The sequence below is a fragment of the Bubalus bubalis genome, chromosome 5 (assembly GCF_019923935.1).
Source record: "Bubalus bubalis isolate 160015118507 breed Murrah chromosome 5, NDDB_SH_1, whole genome shotgun sequence".
Taxonomy (NCBI): domain Eukaryota; kingdom Metazoa; phylum Chordata; class Mammalia; order Artiodactyla; family Bovidae; genus Bubalus; species Bubalus bubalis.
The window spans coordinates 47,548,350-47,568,672 of record NC_059161.1 but is presented as its reverse complement, the minus strand read 5'-3'; the positions used below and the strand labels follow the sequence as shown (position 1 = coordinate 47,568,672).

The window sequence follows — 20,323 nt, the reverse complement described above, 5'->3', positions numbered from 1 at the left end:
CTTCTTGTTGTTAAAAACAGTATATATTCTGATATTCTGTATCTGTGCTTTTCAAGATAGTCTTGTCAAAATGTGGACAGTTAGCTCATTAGTGCATGCAGAGTTTTATTTTGCAGTGCATAGAAAGCATATTAAGTGAATTGGCGTGATATACACTAAACTACATATTTTATTCAATATTGTTATGTATTATTTGAAGTCTCTATAAGAATTCTTATGTATTATAAAAGATCTTTATAGCATTTTAAGGTTCTGTTTTTATATTGTAATGTATTTCTATGTTAGAACAATAAGCATATTTTTAAAAATTAAGAACAGAGCATATATTTAACACAGCAGACAGTCCATTATATACTTCTCTTTCTCATTTTGGCAAGATAGAAGTAGGAGGAAGAGGAGAGTGTTGTTTTCAAGAGAAAGGGAAAAGGGAGAAAATCAGAAGCATGAAGAAGAAAAGAAAAGAGGAAAGAGAAGTAGACAAATTCTTTTTTGACATTTTGATCAGTTTTACTATTTAGGACGTATTGCCATTTGTGCACATTGGGTTTGATTTTCAGGATTCAGTTAGTAGAGAATCAGTCTAGCTAAATTTAGATAAAATAAGAGAATATTCATTTTTAAAAGGTTTAACAATGTATTTAGGGTTCATTCAGCTCTCTGTAGACAAGTCAAACAGACTCACTTCCCTAAAGTCTATGCAGCGCGTGAAACATGTATTGAGCATTGAGTTCAGTTGGGCAGCATATTTAAGCTATACTATAAGTATAGTATACCAAGTATGCTATACTGAGCATAGCTTGCTTAACTGTATTTAGTTTCTGGTTTATAAGATACTGGATAATATATAACAGTATAACATCATCACATTTTATAAAATTGGTATCTATGTTCCTATATGGAGTTCTGTTTTGAATTTGATATTGACTTCAGAGTTTGAGTAGGCACTTTCATACATTATCATGTTAAGGAGTAGAATAATTACCTACTCCTCAAATAAGTTAATTATCATTCATCCTGCTAATATAATTTTTTCACATGTGTTTTTTTGTGAATGCATTTCTTATGTATTCCGTTAGGTATATGTACATGACTGAGCAGGGTTAGGGGCCCCATCGATACACATGACTATAAAGTTTCAACTCAGAACTCATGTGTATCTCTGTATGGTGATAATCATAACTTTAGGTTCAAATTGGAAGAATAAGATCAGTTATTGTTACTGTTTTTAATTGCATTAGCTTTGCACAAGCTCTTTTCCCCCTTGCATTGCTTAATTTTTCACTTGAGGCTATTTGGTTATCTCTTTTAAGATTGTTGTTTTTGTATTAATAGGTTGAAAGAGGTTCCAACTTTAAAAGGGTTGATATTTCTTTATTACAAATAACTGCAAGAGAAGATATTGCCTTACCGTACACAATAAGATTTAGGTTTGATTTACAGCCACCACCAAAGAACCATTTCTGTAAATAAATATTTTATAATAGCAATAGACTCCCAAGAGAAATTGTTGAAAACCATCTGTACATATCTAGAAGAAGATACTTGTCTGTTTGAAATGGTTTAGATCAAACTTTATTTTAAAAAGGGAAAAAGAAGATTGATGTTTGCTTTCGAAAGTTAATTTAGGCTTTAGTTCTTAGGACTAAGACAGCAATGGCTTTTACTCCCATGGGTTTAAAAATCAGTTTATTATTGTAAAGTATTTGATAAAATGTTTCTTTTTACACATGAATTAGGCAGCTATAGGGTTTGTAAGTATCAAAAGTTCTTTTACTAATTATGTCCTCTTTCCAGAATATCTTACTCATCATTCAGTTATTTTTCAAAACAGTATTTTCCTATTTTTGAAGACTGTTTTCTTACTACGCAGTTGGAGAATTTGATGCTGGATAAAGATGGCCACATAAAAATCACAGATTTTGGACTTTGCAAAGAAGGGATCACTGATGCAGCCACCATGAAGACTTTCTGTGGTACACCGGAGTATCTGGCACCAGAGGTAGGCTGTGTTGCCATTTTCAGAAAAATAAAAATAACACTGATGTTTTGCAAAGTAAACCATTTAAGCATTTAAAAAAACTGCAATGTGTACTACTTTGACCTGGATTTCAACATGAATCAAATCTATTTTACTCCCACTTGTTTAACATGGTATTCTAGGGCAAAAATATATATAAATCAGCACAAAATACTGGTAACTACAATCAAATTAAGTCAGTTTTTACTTGTTGGCCATATGTGTTTTTTTTCTTTGTGCCTATTTTTATTAACTTATTAAAATTAAATATTTCAGTGACTTCAGCAAGAATGGTAACAGTTTTATAAATCATTTTGGATTTTTCTTAGAAACAAAGAAACAACGATAATTTGTGTTTGTAATTTTGTGGGTTTTCATTCTTAATTATTAGAAAGGATTTCACTGGAAAAGTTAGTAAAATGACAGTGGCTGCATTTTGGAAATCATGCCAAACAAAAACAAGCTTCAGCCAGTGCCCTCCCATGCTGAGGATTCCATAGTGATTCACTGATTTGTTTGTTCAACAAATATACGTTATTCATCTACTATATATTGAATATTTTTCTGGGTGTGTGGTTATAGAAACAAGACACAAAGGACCCTGCTCTCAGGGAACTCACTTCTGGTAGAGGGAGACAGAAAGAAAATAAATATATAGCATAATGTCATGCAGTGAATATGTGTCATGAAGGGAAGGAAGCTAGATAAAAGGAGGTTGTGGTGGCTGTGTTAGGTAGTGTTCTCATTATTATTACTGCAAAACAGACCACTGCAAACCCTAACCATGTCATGTGATCGAAGGTTCTGAGTCAGGATAGCAGGAATGGCCGCTCTGTGATACACAGGGCACGGCGGTGGGTGACTCTGTGGCTGGAGGCCAGAATCTGGAAACTCCCCACTTCAGGTGTCTGACAGTTGATGCTGACTGTCACCTGGTGCCTTACAGGGCTCTCAAAAGCCTCAGCTTCCCCATATGGCCTGGCTTCCTCATAACCTTGCGGCTTCAGAGTAGCCAGACTGTTTTGGCTTTGGGTTCTAAAATGTCCTAGGGAACAGTTAAGAAACTGCTTCAGGTTTTTTGTTTTTTTTTTTAACGTAGCAAACAATGAAGAAATGTTTTATTAATTTTTAAAAAATTCCTCTTCATAGTGTATTTCTTAAACTCTATTATCATGTACCATAAAATTCAGCCTTCTCAGTGCCTAGTAGTGGCCTGTAGCATGTTCCGAGTTGTGCAGTGCAACCGCCACCACTATCTAATTCCAGAATATTTTCATCACTCCACCGAGGAAGCTCCATACATGTTAGCTCCTGCCTAACCTCCCCTCCTGCTAGACAACTGCTAATCTACTTGTCACTATAGGTGTGTCTATTCTAAATGTTTCATACAAATGGAATCATACAATACATGGCCTCTTGTGTCTGGCCTCTCAGTTTATTTTCAGGATTCATCCATGCTTTAGCATGTTTTTGGTACTTCATTCCTTTTTATGGCCAAAATAATATTCTGCTGTATGAATATAATACATTTTGTCTATCCATGCAGCAGCTGATGGACATTTGGATTGCTTTCAGGTTTTGGCCAATAATGCTGCTATAAACATTTCTCTGTGAATCCCCTTTTGTGACTTCGTGTCAGGAATTGCACATCACCTCTGCATATGCTAAAACATTCCTGAGCCTGCACGTGTTTAAGAGGGTAGTGACATAGATCCCACCTCTCCATGGCAAAAACATGTGACATGGGAGATACTGTTGCAGCCCTCTTTGGAAAATATAATCTTCTACAGATAGGATGTTCAGGGAAAGTGATGTTTAACCAGGGACCTGAATGCTAAGAGGCAACTATTGTAAAAATACAGGGGACGAGTTTTCCAAACACAGGGAGCAGCTAGTATAAAACCTGTGAGGCACAAGTTCAATTCTTCCCTCAGACTCCAACAAGGTTAGTCACTAGAGCAAAGGAGGGAGGCATTTATGTTTGATGGATGATGATAACTATTTATTGAACATGTATTATCTGCTGCATGCTATATATGTACATTGCAAATTTGGAATAACCTTTTGAGATAGCAAACCTGTTTTTTTTAAAGGTAAGGGAACTGAGGATCAGAATTTTTAATGTAATCTGTACACAGATAGGAGGTGGTAGAGATAGAAACAGGATTCTAACGAGGTTCGTCTTATAAAGCCTATTTTTACTTTTTTAATCGCATAACGTGGTAGCCAAAAAGAAAAAATCGCTGTTTCAAGGCCACTATAGATGTAAGTAATTGCCATTTCTAAAAATAGATTCTTTGTAAATGCTCAGCAGGAAAAGTAATCAAAAGAATTAGGAAATGGAAATATATTCAGAATGATACTAGCATTCCTTATATGTATAGTAACTAATGCCAGTTTATTACTACAATAGCTCTTTTCAATAAGAGATTAAAATTACATTTCAATAATTTTAAGTTTTTGTAAATAAATGCTAGTAATTTGAAATATTAGCAGTATTTTTCATAGTAAATTTCCAAATATTATTTTATCAAGGTCTGCCAAAAGTAACATTTTTTTCTGTTATAAAATCTGGAGTTTAAAATTTTCCATTTTTGAGCTAACATGTATGGAGCTTCCTTGTTGGAGCTGAATTTGGTAAAAGTTTAGAATACTGTTTCTTGTTTATTCAAATACAAGATCACATTTTCTAGAATAGGATTATTTTTGTGAATGTCATGAAAAACAAAATCTTTGTTTCTCTGGAGTTCCAGTTGCCCCTGCTATACATTTGCCTTGGATGATGATATCCCATATTTAGAATGACAAAATTAGTTGTATCACAATTAGGGGAAATTATTTCTGTAGAAGATAAATACATCTCATTTCAGAAGCAGATGATCTCCTAAGAAACAAAGATACTGTTTTTATATGCAAATATCATCAACTGAAGAACAAAACCAGGAATTTAATCCAAGAAGAGTCCAGTTGTTTCTAAATTGAAAGTTTATAGTTCACAGGGAATTATCAATTTCTTCTTAAAGACAGGTAAACCCTTTCTGTATACCTTTTGAAAAAATATTGCAGAAGGGTTTAAAAGCAGTTTATATACCCGATGGCTGAGAGATGTCGGTTCATAATTAACATCTTGACCTTGTTTTCACAGGGGAGAGTGATCGTTGTGGTTACTATTTGAGGATGACAAAACGAGACAACTAAACTTCTCACGCAGTTTCAATTTTTATATTTTAAGCATTTGTGTCAAACTGCATTTTGTTAAATCAGGGTAACTGTTTTATATGCTTACTTTTAAAAACAAGAATTTAAGTTTTTTCTTCTGATCTCTGGTGTAGACCATTTCACTGAAGAACACTCATTCATTCATTAAAGAAATATTTGTTGAGTATTTAATAGGTGCTGTGCATTCTGTTAGGTACTGGGAATGCAAAGATCATAGAAATGTTTTTTGTCATCTGGTAGCCTGCTGTATTTACTAAGGTGATAGGATATGGAGAATAATCATTACTGTCCAAGAAAATAATTGCTTTACTAGAGTTATGTACAGTGAAAGGAAAGGTGGTTGGAGGGTCTGGTGGCAGTAAAGAGGGAGCAGACTAAGAGGAGGCTGGATGTGTAGATCAGGATCAGAATGGGAAAGTGTTTAGATTTGATCTCACAGACAAGGGAAAAGCACGTGAACTGAGAGCAAGGCAATATATGATCCAGATATGCATGGTCAGAATTAGAGAGGGATTGGCAAGAGCTTAAACTAGCCTCTTCCCTTCACTGCAGATGGTATCTCTCACTGTCTTTGAACCTTGACATTTCTGGTACATAGCATTATTGATGCCAGACTTTTCTTGGTAGTTTGTCAGTAGTAGCTGTTTATCAGACCTGGAGAATGTGCCTGAGTACTGCTTCTCTTTTGAAGGGCTCCTTGTTAGTCTATTACCTTCACATGGGAGACCTGTTTACACATTACGGAGACATCTTTCTGCAGCCTCTCATTCATCTAGCAGTGGCCATCCTTTACATTTTCAACTAGTATTGGAGGGGTTTTGTTTGCTTGTTTGTTCTGTTTTTTTTGGCCATGCCACAAGAGATGCAGGATCGTGGTTCCCTGACGAGGGATTGAACTTGTGCCCCTTACCGTAGAGTCTGGGAGTCCTAATCCCTGGGCCTCCAGGGGATTCCCTAAACTGTTTTAATTTGGTCAGAATGCTTTGCTACTTAAAGATGGTTGCAGGATATTTTAAAAAATACTTCAAAAATACTGTTAGAAATCAGTTCAAAACTGATGCATTAACTGTACTATATCTCAGACTTACACCTGATTTTTAAATGAACTGAGATTTCTTCTTAAAGACCACCAGGAAAAAAGAAATTATGATATAAAAATGCCATTTGTTAAAAAAAGGATATTTTTTAAAGTATTTTTTCTCTTCTTTTGATGAAGAACTGTGTACCTTTTTTATTAAAGGGGGAAAAAGTATCTTTTTAAAAAGATGTTGCAGAGATACAGTCCTAATGGGCATTAACTCTATGTTTAGTGTGCTGCATCTCTAAAGCTGCATTAGTATAGATAGTTTTAAAGTGGTTTTGCTCTTTTGTATTAGAAGGAAATAAATTTGACCTGCCATATATTATGGACTATGGTGTTTTGAGGGGGTTTTGTTTTCATCGTATCTACTATATTCTCATGCCTAGAAATATAAAGAAATTAGAAATCATATATAAAATCTTACTGTTAAATTTTATTATTTGATTTGGCTCTCATTGAATCCAAACCATCCTTTTATGCAGTGCTAATTATTTAGAGTCTCAGCTTTGCTCTTGAGTTAGCAGTACCTGATCAACTTTCCAACTGTAAAACAGTTTGAAAATCAAATGTAGCTTACATGCAAGACCCAACAAAATTAAAAGTGTTAAGTACGTTTTGGCAGTTCACTTTTATTATGCCCAGTCCTCAAATGTACCAGCAGATAATCATCTGAATGTTAGTTATTTTTCACATGCTTATGTGATCACACAAAAAGTACATGCTAAAAAGAAGCAGATGGTGACAGATGGGGAAGGTTGAATAAGGTGGTTTTGGAAACCTAGAGAAATGCACTTCTGTAATAGTGTAAAAATAAAAATTATTTGATAATCAAGTTAGAACTAACAAAAAGATTGCAAAAAATGACTTGATTGTTGGAAAATACATAGTATCTAGTTGTGGTTGCTATTCAGAAAAAAAATGTATATAATTTTATTTCATATGTGTAAAATGCTATGTTTTTCAGTGGCTGAAGATGCATTTTTAATGTATTTCTAGTTTTTGGAAACTCATTTTTAGAAAGTAGTCACTGCGTATCATTTTATTCACTTTTGAAGCCTACTAGCTTCAATATCTTTTATAATATGTATTTTGACAGTATCTGCAATAGATGAAAATATTTTGATAACTATTTTAATACAAAAACTTGCTTAAAGTCATTGCGATTCTTTATAGATAATAGCACAAATGAAAGGCCAAAAGTATACATTAACTTTCAGGAGGGTGGGGAGAATCGTGTTAATTAAAGGTGAAGATAGCTGGTAGCCTGGAGTATAGAGTACATAGGTGAAGTAGGTGGAACCAAACTTGATTTTAAGTGTACTAGATGGAATTTTGTTTATTTTAAATACAACAAAGAATATATGAAAAAGACATCATTTTATAGGCCTTATCAGTATTATCTTGAGGAGATCTTAAAAATGAATGAAATCAAAGTTTTTTATATATATATATATATTTGTACATTTCATCTGTAGATAAAAATAGTAGCACACATAACTACGTTTTGCTTACCCTTGGACAAAATTGTACTAGTTCTAACAGATGATGAAACTAAATCTTAAAACTTCTAAGCTTTTCATTTTGTAAAAATGAAAAGTTATTTTAGTAGCTTTTCCCAAGCTGTATACATACCTAATATTTTATTTCATTCTTAATGATGCATGTAGCACTTGTCCCCCTGAAGTATTTTTGAAAGCCTTCACATCTTGATGGTTCTAAACTGGTCTCATCACCAATACTAAGGGGGAAATTAAGTGGATGAGCACAGTGATTAGTTCAGACAGAAGTTGTCTGCTTTATTGTTAGAATTTGTATTTAAGAACGTCTGTCATGAGTTGGCTGTTTATACTGTTTCTGGATGATATTAAAAACCATCCCATTGTGCTGTACATTGGAAACTAACACAGTGTTGTAAGTCAGCCATAGTTCAATGAAAAACTGCGTAGTTAAAAAAATTCCCACTGGGTCCCCAATTTAGATATTGTTTAAATATAAACAAAAATGATATTTTTAGTTCAATGTTAATGTCTCTCAACCTTTATAAGTACCAGCTTTTACTTCCCTAGAGTTCTGTCAGGTTTTTTTTGAAGCTATTTTTCACCTAAAGTTCTTTTGAGTGCTATATAGTCTTTTGATTTTAACAATCAGAATATTTGCATTCAGTACTTTGGAATGATTCTGATTTAAGCACGGAGTGTAATTTTAAATTCTCTGAGACATAACATATACAAAACCAGCCCTAACTGGGAACACTAGTGATTGTCTATCGTGTTTTATAATGGCCATTTTTGCTTTGGTTACAAAGACCCAGTTTCTTAGAACCCCGTAATGTCCGTTGCTTCAGGATAAAAAGGAAGTATAGGAATCTCTGGGAAGATACCACTGTTGTATCCATTTAGCTTGGCCTGTTCTAGCCAGAGAATGCTTCTGGAAGTAGGAGATGAACTGCATGCAAGTACTTGTGTGTGCATGCTAGGAGGCAGCCATGAAGCTTACAGCATCTTAATTCAGAGCAAATGGCACAGTTTCAGTCCCTTTAGAATCATTAGAGCAGTTGAAAACTGGGTATAAAGTATATATTTATGAAGAAAATAACAGTAAACCATGGAATTCATTTTTCTTGTGAAATATATGTAATAGTTCTGTAGCTGCAATACATTTTAGAATCTGAGTTAGAAGATTTATAGGTCATCTTTTAGCAACATTTCTGTGATAGGAATATTAAAGGATTTCTGTAGATTATATAGCATCTAACTGTGTGTTTATGTATAAAACACAATATCAGTTACCTGAAATATAAGGTTACCAGAGGAAAAAAAAAATTGAATTAGCGGTAAATTGGTTCATCCAAGTTCGCAGTTTACTTTCACAACATAGGTGTACAGACAGTTTGTTTAGATGTTTAATTTTTTCCCCCATCTGTTCTGTCAGGATTATTGATTGAGCAGTAAGCCACTCCAGGGCATACATAGCCTCCTCATAACTACTTGCCTTGAGTGCTTTGTGTGGCCTGGCAAACAAGCTGAGAAAGGTATTCCTTCAGCCTCTCAGTAAATCATAATTGGTAAAAGAATATTGAAATGAATATGCCTTCTGAAAGTACCCATTCATGAAATAAGTATTTACTTTGGGAACTTTAATTGATGGTATCATTTTAAAATGTAAAATTTATTATTTAATGTCATTCTTTGATATTAGTAACCATTCAAGAGCTGTTCATAGTGATTTTTTAAAACTTAGCTGGTTTTTGATAAATGAAAGTGTGTACTTCAAATGTTACCAAATATTAATCAGGTATTACCAGATCATTTAAAAGTAATTGATAACCTGCTGTGACTTCCTTGAATCTTGGATTTTATTATATTAGAAAGTGAAGCAATCTCTGGCTCCTAGTAGAAAAATTGAAACTACACCTTGTTTCCTAGAGCTTGGGCTCTGCTTGGGGTTTATTGATGTGACTTCTCAACATTTTTTAACATTTACATTCTTTTCGTGTTTCAATTCCCCACTTGTTCTTGATCTCTGGGCATTTGTGTTAAATGTTCTCGTAACATGAAGCTACATCTAGGGTTACAGAGGACAGTAAGTGTAGAAGGAAATACCAAATATCTTCCTTCATATTTTAAGTTGATTGTAGTTTAAACATTAATGACATTGATTTCATGGAAAAGAACATTGTCTTTAGTTTGGTTCTTCAAGTAAGTCTTTCAGTGAATTATTCCTTTAGAAGCAGATTTTGATCTGCATATATATCCAGATTATATGATAAATTGCCTTGTAATGGAGTTTGAAATGTATGAACATTGTTGTACCTCTACATTACCATGTATCTTACTCTTTGGATCAGCCCTGGTGCTAACCATGAAGTAATTAGCCTTTTTGCTAGGAGGGGAAAAAATGATCAGAGGGAATCAGAAGGAACTGCAACTCTTGGGCTAAAGAATGTAAATTTTATATATTACTAGGCTGTGGGTGTTAATTTCAGTCAGGAGTTTCTACATTACTTCAAAGTATTATATTTTGATTTAGATGTAAGGAGAAAGGATATTGTATGAACAGTGGTAATATATTTTATAGTATATCCACATGTAGAATATTACAATCCTTTTTAGTTTTATTTTCTGTGTATTTCATCTTCCAGCTGTCTTAAGGTAGGAGTTGAACAGAAATCTCTCTTTTTAATTGATGACAAAGGCTTCCAGATAAAGAGGACTGGCTGAGTTGTTAGGGTATTTTCTCCTCAACATTGCCTAAGTTTTACATGTCACTGAGATAATGTGTTAGTTACATCACGTTTGTTCAGTACAGAGTAATGCAGCAAACAGTTCTAATTGTAGCATTATGGATGTATATTTCAATTAAAGCTTGTATGTTCAGAAGCAAAACCACTTATCTTGAGAATCAGTGTTCATTTTACGAAGCTAAATAAAATATACTTTATCAAACAGATTTTTTTACAATACAGTTTTATTTTTCAGTTGCTTATTTCTCTTCAAAAATAAAACCTTTTTTTATGTACTCACTTTCCCTTCTGGCTGCAAACCAGGTATTTAAACAAAAATAAAGGATTGCCAGTTTTGCCAGCTGGGGATGAGAACCCGGCTGGTGAAATGTGGGTTCGGGAGGCAGTTAATCCAGCTTTTATGCTTTTTATGGTTTTATGAAAAAAGAGGTTAAAAACCACATTTGGCTCTTTTTTGTGTGTACCACTGTTTTTTTGGTGTTGTAGGAGTGCAGTAAGAGGTTACTTAGACTTTAAAATTTTTGTTATTAGGTGAAATCCAGCATCTATTAGATAAAGGCCTACAGACAGCACATTCTGGTAATTGGCCATGGAATAGATTAAAAAATCACTGGTGTTTAAAAATTACATTACTATACAAATACAGTGTCTTGAAATAAAATATTGAAAGATCCAAATGATTAATTTCCACTGATTGAGGAACATACCTTGTAGAAAGGTAATCATATTTTTCCTGGTACAAACGGCAAGTGATGTTTCAGTTTGAACAGGTTGCTCTAGCACAGCATAACTGATACTTGCATATTGTTTCTTACTAAATATATTTTACATGTAATGTGTTTTGGGAAATAAATTTAAGGGCATATACCAGACAGATATCGAGTCCATGGTTTTTATTGTTTGTGTTTAATAGAAATTGTTGTGAGGTTCTAAAACTTTGGATGCTAAAGTTTATTACAACTCAATCAAACAATCTTTATATTCACTCTGTTGCCTACATATTTCCTTGCAAGAGTTTCAATGTGTAGGGTCTTCCAAAAAGTTTCATATATATTTTCATGATTGTCATGCCCTGGATGCTTCTTTAATACAATGCATCTGTTTACTCCTATCTGTCACTGATTTGTATTAGTTCTTCTCAGTGCAAGAAGGTGTTAGACACATTATGTTCTCTATAATCAACACAGTTTAGCTCCAAGTTGTTACTTACTGACCACCTTAGTGGAACCAGAATGAAAAATTAAGTAGGCCTAAATGAAAATGTGTTAAGTATGCAGATAGTTTTCTTTTGATCCTTAGGGCACTCATATATTCATTTACTTTGCTTTGCTGTTCAGTGGCTAAGTTATGTCCGACACTTTGCGACCTGACCTTGTGGACTGCAGCATGCTAGGCTCCTCTGTTCTCCACTTAATTCATTTACTTAGAATTTTGCAGTAGGCTGCATAAAAGGTTGCAATACCTCTTTTTTTTCACCCCTTATATCTGGCTATATATTGAACATTTCACATATTTGATGTGATTTATATCTTTTGTAAGATTTATATCTTTTGTAAGATTCTTCATAGTTTAAATGTCAAGATCTCAGAATCACCTACTTAGGTTTTGAAAGTTATGATTCACTTTTGTGTAAAAATCTTATGTTTTATAAATAATGCTTAAAAGGTTAACATGTAAAAATTAATCTTTTACTGGTTTCACTTTTAGGTGTTAGAAGATAATGACTATGGCCGAGCTGTGGATTGGTGGGGCCTTGGGGTTGTCATGTATGAAATGATGTGCGGGAGATTACCTTTCTATAACCAGGATCATGAGAAACTTTTTGAACTAATTCTAATGGAAGATATTAAATTTCCTCGAACACTCTCTTCAGATGCAAAATCATTGCTTTCAGGCCTCTTGATAAAGGATCCAAATAAACGGTAAGCCACAAATAACATGCCCGTGAGTTACTGATGAATATGGTTAGAAATTGTGATATGGAAATTAATTCACATATAACTAACTCCAAGAAGCAATGTATTTGATGCAGACATCTTCCCACTGAGACTCTGACTTATTTTTAACTGCATAATATAGAACATTTAAAATTTTTTCTCAACTCTTCCCTAACTTGGAAATTTTATACAGATTTTACCAAATAAGGATTTTGAGAGTGTTACGAGCAAACAATTTCCTAATTTGCATGGTGCTTGCTATTGTGGGAATAGGAGGATCCCTTTTTTTCCCTTTCAATCTCTGGGCTTTATATTTCTGCTGATTTACATTATAAAACAGATAGAACTGTCTCTATACTTTCCTCCCACATTAACCTATGTTAATATATCTAGCTACTTTTTTTGTTTGTCGTTCGAAGATAATTCTTTTTCCTGCATGGCTGAAAGGACTAGTGGAAAAAATGTCTTTATACACTTTGTATTTCTATTTTTATAGATACAGCTATGACCTGAAAAATCCTATAGTTCTTTGCTTAATGAGCTATAGTATTCTTTGTTCATGTTTATATATTTATTTATACATACATTTTATAAGTCACACATGAAATGACTATTAATTATAAAATGTCTCTGAATCTATGTGTTTGTGTATACATGTAAACTCATTGTTCCATTAGATATATATATACACACGTACATAACCCTGTTTCTCTGAAAATCTCGCAGACCTTAAGTGTCTTAAGGGTAGACCATTTCATATATTTAATTTTTTGTAACACCTCACATAATTTTCATAATGTTCTGTTACTGGTTGATGCTCAGTGTGTATTTGTGACAGACTGAATTAATGAGTGAAGGAATAAGTGAATTCTAAAATGTGGGCTTTGTTTACCTTGGAGAAGCTTTCCATCACACATTTACAGCTTTTAAATTTGTGAGGAACATGATTTTCCCTTCGGCAGAAATAAGCAAACATAATAAAAGAGGTACCATCTTTTTGCTTAGTGAAGAGCCATTCAGAAATGTTTCTGAATCCTGTAACTGAGACCTTACCTTATATTTATAAAGTAATTTTATGTTCTTTGCCAGGACATTAGCACATCTCTTTATTTCCCTTGCTTTTTAGTAGCCTGTGGAGTAGAAAGGATAGATATAATTCTCATTTCTGTTTGACTGGGAGAAAATGAGGCCCAGGGAGGTTTAAGTGATTTATCCTAGTTCTCACAGAAAATTTGTGGAGAACAAGAATAGAGATCAAGTTTTTATGTACCTATTTGATATTTATCTTGTATCTTCTTTATAGTGCACCATGTTCTTGGTTTAGGTTTTAAAATGTATTCCATTTGATGTGATTGTTTCACAGCTATTGTAACAAGAGGTACTTGGCTATAGATAATCTTATAAATGGAGCTAGGATATCTATTTTATCTGCTTGAGTTTTGGGCCTAATATTTGCCTTAGGGTAGTGAATTTTTAACCCATCTTTTTCTGACTTCTCCTTCTGGTTTTCATGTCTCCTTTATTTTTTTATTGTCATTTCCCCACCGTCCACCCTCCCCCCACCCTCTGAGGACAGCCCATGGTAATTGTTGAATAAATGTGAGGGGAATTTCTAGAATGTTAGTTGCCTGGTATGTAGGACAACTCTTAAAGTTTTGTCTACCCAGAGGTTGATACTGTCTAAAGAGAAGATGTGCTATTTTAAACTGTTATTTCCTTTTTAAGGTACATACGTCAAGCCCCTCCACTGCTACATTAAAATATTAGGAATGCAAGGATAAATAAGATGAACAACCTCTGCTTTAGGGATTCATAGAATAACGTGGGGTACAAAACATATTCACAGATGCTCAGGCTAAACTACAGACAAATGCTATTGAAATTGTTAGCTATCTAGGGGATTGGAAACCTTGAGCTGGCCTATGAAGGGGTTGGAATTTGCAGTGATTTTCATGCAGAGAATTTTACATGTGAAGAACAGCTCGAATTACAGGTGAACATGGCATTTGAGAAGTTCATCAGCTGGAGCATAGAGTATGAGTTGGGTGACATTGGGAGATGATGCTCATGTGTTAGATTCTAAGGACCTTCTGCTTCTTAGAAAATATTTAATCTTTATTCAGAAGGAGATGAGAAGCCACTGAATGATTAATAGTAATGGATGGTATAATCAAATTTGTGTTATGAAAAGATAACTCAGGCAGCTTTGTCATGGATAGATTAGAACAGTGAGGGCCAGGGGCAAGTAGGCAGAGTAATGAAGAATACATTTGGAATTGTCCACATAAAGAGATGGAATCCATCCCCAAACAGTGGTAAATCGTGCTAAGTAGACTTTGTGAATGATTAAATAGAAATGATGAGAAAGTGGAAGGACTTTGGGATGCCTCTGAGGTTTCCAACTTGGATGACTAGTCTGGAGAATGGAGTTATTATTGACAGAGTGGGAGTACAGGCAAAGGAGGAGGCTTGATGGGGGTGGATGTTGATATTAGTTTTGCTGTACTGAGTCTGAGGTTTCTGTAGAAAGCCTAAATGTCAAGCAGGCAGCTGAAAAGAGTACCAGTGCTTACTAGAAACACAATAGCTGATTTCCTCCAGGTGTATAGCCAGGAATGGGATTGCTGGGTCATATGATAGTTCTATTTTTAGTTTTTTAAGGAACCTCCATACTCTTCATAGGGAACCTTCCAATTTACACGCCTTCCAACAGTGTAGGGGGGTTCCCTTTTCTCTACATCCTCTCCAGTATTTATTGTTTGTAGATTTTTTAATGATGGACATTCTGATCAGTGTGAGGTGGTACATCATTGCAGTTTTTGATTTGCATTTCTCTAATAATAAGTTATGTTGAGCATCCTTTCATCTGTTTGTTGGCCATCCGTATGTCTTTGGAGAGATGTCTGTTTAGGTCTTCTGCTAATTTTTTCACTGGGTTGGTTGGTTCATTGTTTGTTTTATTGAGCTGCATGAGTTGTTTGTATATTTTGGAGATTAATCCCTCGTCAGTTGCTTCATTTGCAAATATTTTCTCTGTTCTGAGGGTGTCTTTTTGTTTTGTTAATGGTTTCCTTTGCTGTGCAAAAGCTTTGAAGTTTAATTAAATCTCATTTGTTCATTTTTGTTTTTATTTTTATTATTCTAGAAGGTGGGTCAGAAAAGATCTTGCTGCAATTTATGTCAGAGAATGTTCTGCCTATGTTTTCCTCTAAGAGTTTTATAGTGTCTGTGCTTACATTTAGGTCTTTAATCCATTTTGAGTTTATTTTTGTGTATGGTGTTAGAGAGTGTTCTAATTTCCTTCTTTTACATGTAGCTGTCCAGTTGTCCTATTCAAGGTGAACTTATTTGCAAAACAAAAATAAAGACACAGATGTAGGGAACAAACTTATGGATACCAAGGCAGGGTAGGGAGGTGAGATGAATTGGGAGATTGGGAATGACATATATACAATAGTGTGTATAAAATGGATAACTGATGAGAACCTGCTGTATAGTACAGGGACCCCACTCAATGCTCTGTATGACCTAAATGAGAAAGAAATCAAAAAAGAGAAAACTAAGATCATGGCATCCGGTCCCATCACTTCTTGGCAAATACATGGGGAAACAGGGGAAACAGTGGAAACAGTGGTTGACTTGATTTCTCTGGGCTCCAAAATCACTGCAGATGTTGATTGCAGCCATGAAATTAAAAGACGCTTGCTCCTTGGAAGGAAAGTTATGACCAACCTAGACAGCATATTAAAAAGCAGAGACATAACTTTGTCAACAGAGGTCCGTCTAGTCAAGGCTATGGTTTTTCCAGTAGTCATGTATAGATGTGAGAGTTGGCCTAGAAAGAAAGCTGAGCACAGAAGAATCGATGCTTTTGAACTGTGGTGTTGGAGAATTCTCTTGAGAGTCCCTTGGACTGCAAGGAGATCCAACCAGTCCATCCTAAAGAAGATCAGTCCTGGGTGTTCATTGGAGGGACTGATGTTGAAGCTGAACTCCAGTACTTTGGCCACCTCATCGGAGAGCTGACTCATTTGAAAAGACCCTGATGCTGGGAAAAATTGAGGGCAGGAAGAGAAGGGGATGACAGAGGATGAGATGGTTGGATGGCATCACCGACACAATGGACATGGATTTGGGTGGACTCCGGGAGTAAGTGATGGACAGGGAGGCCTGCCGTACTGCGGTTTATGGGGTCGCAAAGAGTCAGACACTACTGAGCGACTGAACTGAACTGATATGTATATATCTATATAACTGATTGATTCTTCTGAACAGTAGAAACTAACACAACATTGCAAAGCAACTATACTCTACTAAAAATTAATTAAAAGAAACAGAAACACAAGAACTGAATATTTAGATTTGGGGTCTGTAAACATCTCATGACTGGAGCCATGACAATAGTGAACAGAGTAGAATATAAAAAGAAGACACCCTAGGACAGAGACTTGGGAAATGTCAAAAATTTAGGAGGTAGAAAGAAGAGAAAGAGCCAACAAAGGACCCTGAAAAGTCTTTGGAAACATAATCAAAGATAGTATACCTCTTTATTATTCCTATTCAATTATTTAAATACTGCTTCAGTTTTTCTGATACTCTTTACTGAATTGCTCTCAGTTCTGTCAAAGAGTCAGCTCTCAGTTTGCTTTTATTTCTTATTCTTCATTACTTTATGATTATTCTGTTAGTATGTCTCTTAACATCCTATGCAAATTTTGTAGGAACATCATAACCTCATGTTGCATTCAGTAACACAAGGAAACTGTAAATCCCATGTTGCTTCTAGTTATGAAGACTCCATAATGGCTGAGGATTTTAGATTGGCTTTCTGATATGGGAATTTGGTATTCTTAGACAAAAATATCTTAATGTAAATCATATTTTGATATTATTTTGGAGTCTTAAATTGTATATTAGGGAGTCATTGACATTGAAATTTTTGACAGTTTCACACTTTGAAGAAGCTTATGTTAAAGAATCTCTACCAACTTCTAAAATGGCAGTCTAAGATTATATTCTTAGTCTTTGTGTAGTATTCATGGCTGATACTTTAGTTATATATGTATTTGATAAATGTAGATTAAATGCTGGCTATGTCCAAAGCCAAATATTGCTTGAGAACTAAGGAGTGACATAAAAATGAATGACTGAAGCCGAATTAAAACCCTTTATTTCTAAAAATGATTATAGTTTTCCATTTTAACTGCTACTTCAGTCACTATCTTGTCTATATTTTAGATTGAAAACAGTATTGAACTAAATAATAAAAAAGAAAATATAATGAACTTCTGATTTTTCTCATACATACTACTTTGATGCATACTCTGAAATGTTAAATACTTCTTTCAGAAGCAAGTATTTTGGTGTTTCTGCTTTTCTGGCTTCCTAATCACAGGCTTAAAACACTTTTTGGATAATCCAGTACTGAACTCGCCCCTCAAATGAATTTGCATTCTACCAGGGGAGAGGCATACATAACTTGAAATAGAATAAAAAAGAATGAGGCCAGAAGTCCAGTGCTGAGTGTTACTAAATACAGAGTTGCCAGTCTGAGAGTCCCACATATGAACATAACTATTATGATCTGATCCAATCTGAAAGTTCCAGTCAGAGGGGTGATTTATTCTGTATGGATCTTAGGATAAAAGACCTGGATACTGGGAACCATAGGATCATCACTACAGATATTCAGAAATCCGCTAATTGTTTTGTTTTTCCATTCTGACAGTGGATCCTGGATTCTTCCTAGTGATGTATTCCTTATACCTAATAATAACCAGAATTCATTAAAATTGTAGAATTGCTTATTTTCTATGACATGTTTGCTTTTCTTCCTAGCCAGTGGTGTGTTGAGAGTTGACAGGTACCAGCTTAGAATAGCCAGTTGTTAAATATTAAGAATTTTGTGAGCTGGTTGTTGAAAACAGCCATTATTAAAAATTAAATTATATAAACTTACAATTAAACCAGGAACATTAAAATCAAGGATAGAAAATACTCAAAACTCATCACTCTTCGATAATGTTGTTAAATTTTACTCTTCTCTGTACTTTTGAGGGTACTTATATATTTTGAGGTTGGAAATACTGTATAATGTTTTGCTTCTGCACATCTTCTATCGATAAATCTAATAATACATATATGCATTATATATTTATAATTTCCCAAGATAGCTGATGATTAAGCATTTACCAGCATGTATCATTCCTAACAATGAGTAAAATCAAATAGAACTTGCTCTATCAAATTCAGATTTAAAAATAGATTTCCTTTGTTTTATTTTCCTCCTTGTTTTCCTGTCCTTTCTTTATTTCTCTTTTTCCTCTTTTCCTCCCATCTTACTTCCTCCTCTGTTATTTTCTGTCTCTCTCATCCTTTCTTCATGTGACTAGTATGTACTGTATGAAATGGAGAAATCGAGACAACACCTGAATTTCAGATTGTGTCAGGTATCAGTTGAATAAGAGTACCTTCAAAGATGGGGTGAGGGTATTTTTAAATTTTTAATTTATATTAAAACTTGTATAGCAGATTCCATTGCAGTGATATTTCATATATTAACTTTCTCACTTCTCTGAAAATTCATTTGAAATATGAAAGCAATTTATTGGCTTCTGTTAGCAGTGCTCTCTAAATTATTTTTTCTAACCATTATGTAGTCTTTTCAGAATTTATGTTGACAAGGGTGCATTTTGACTAAAGTCATTCTAAAATAATTTTGGCTTGAGAATTGACAATAGCTATTATTTATTGTGCTAGGTACTTGTTATTTCTAAATACTTAACATTTAGAAATAACAAGTACCCTAACAGTAATCTTCCATGCTGGTATTATTATTCTCACTATACAGATGAGAAAACTGAGATTAAGTAATTTTTCATTGTCATACACTTGCTAAGTTCTAGAGCTGCTTGCCTAGTTCTGGTTTGTCTCCAAAACTTGTGCTTTTTTCTAATACCATACTGTCCCAAGGCAAATTCTTATTAATAGTGTATTAGGAAAACTAGATCTTACAACAAAAGCTTTTTATTTTTATGGCTATTTATCACAAGAACTATTTACACACAGAAAGTTACATTTCACAAAAGCTTTGTAGTTATGCATTCAGCTTATGCAAATGTTCTATAATCATTTAATTTTATTTCTGTTCTCACAGCCTTGGTGGAGGACCAGATGATGCAAAAGAAATTATGAGACACAGTTTCTTTTCTGGAGTAAACTGGCAAGATGTGTATGATAAAAAGGTCGGTTATCTTCATGATATTGTATTTTTACTCTATTATTTAATTGAATATTGAACTTCTTAGCACAAAACATTATTGAAAGTTTTTACATCTGAAATGAATTTTGAAATTTTATTCATTGTGATCAGTTTTCTCTTTATTATCACAATAATTTGCTAGTCTACTTCTCATCATTTCATTGATTCAGAAAAAATAAAGGCACCAATGTTATGTTATTCTTCAAGAAAACTAACAAAACAATCACAATTTTGAAACTTTGTCTCTATACCTTTCATTTTAAAGTGAATGTTTCATATTTATTTATACAGTTCCTTATTTTTGAAAGGAATTTAAAGCAGTTTAGTTTTAATATTTAACAAAATAATACATTTATTTGTCTTCTTTGGGCCTTCTCTTTTACTTGAAATAGAACTTCAAGACTTACAAGATGGATGCTACAAATCATATAATTTTATTTTTACTCTAATCTGTACTTGTTTCTAATACTGCAGTGTTTACTTAAGTTTAGGAATAGGAAATTATTGTGTCTTTTATCTTTTAAATTTTTAAAATTTTATTTTTACTACTTCAGATATTGTTAGT

General features: G+C 33.9%; 1 protein-coding gene across 8 annotated transcripts in view; it reads left to right on the top strand.

Moving 5' to 3' along the window:
* AKT3 (AKT serine/threonine kinase 3) overlaps positions 1-20,323 on the top strand; it is a 282,616-nt gene that overhangs the window by 227,438 nt on the left and 34,855 nt on the right. For all 8 annotated transcript variants that reach the window (XM_045165619.1, XM_045165620.1, XM_045165618.1 and 5 more), the window contains 3 exons: positions 1,871-1,999; positions 12,268-12,482; positions 19,654-19,741. In XM_045165619.1, coding sequence (XP_045021554.1) covers positions 1,871-1,999; positions 12,268-12,482; positions 19,654-19,741 — 432 coding nt within the window. The remainder of the gene's footprint in view (positions 1-1,870; positions 2,000-12,267; positions 12,483-19,653; positions 19,742-20,323) is intronic.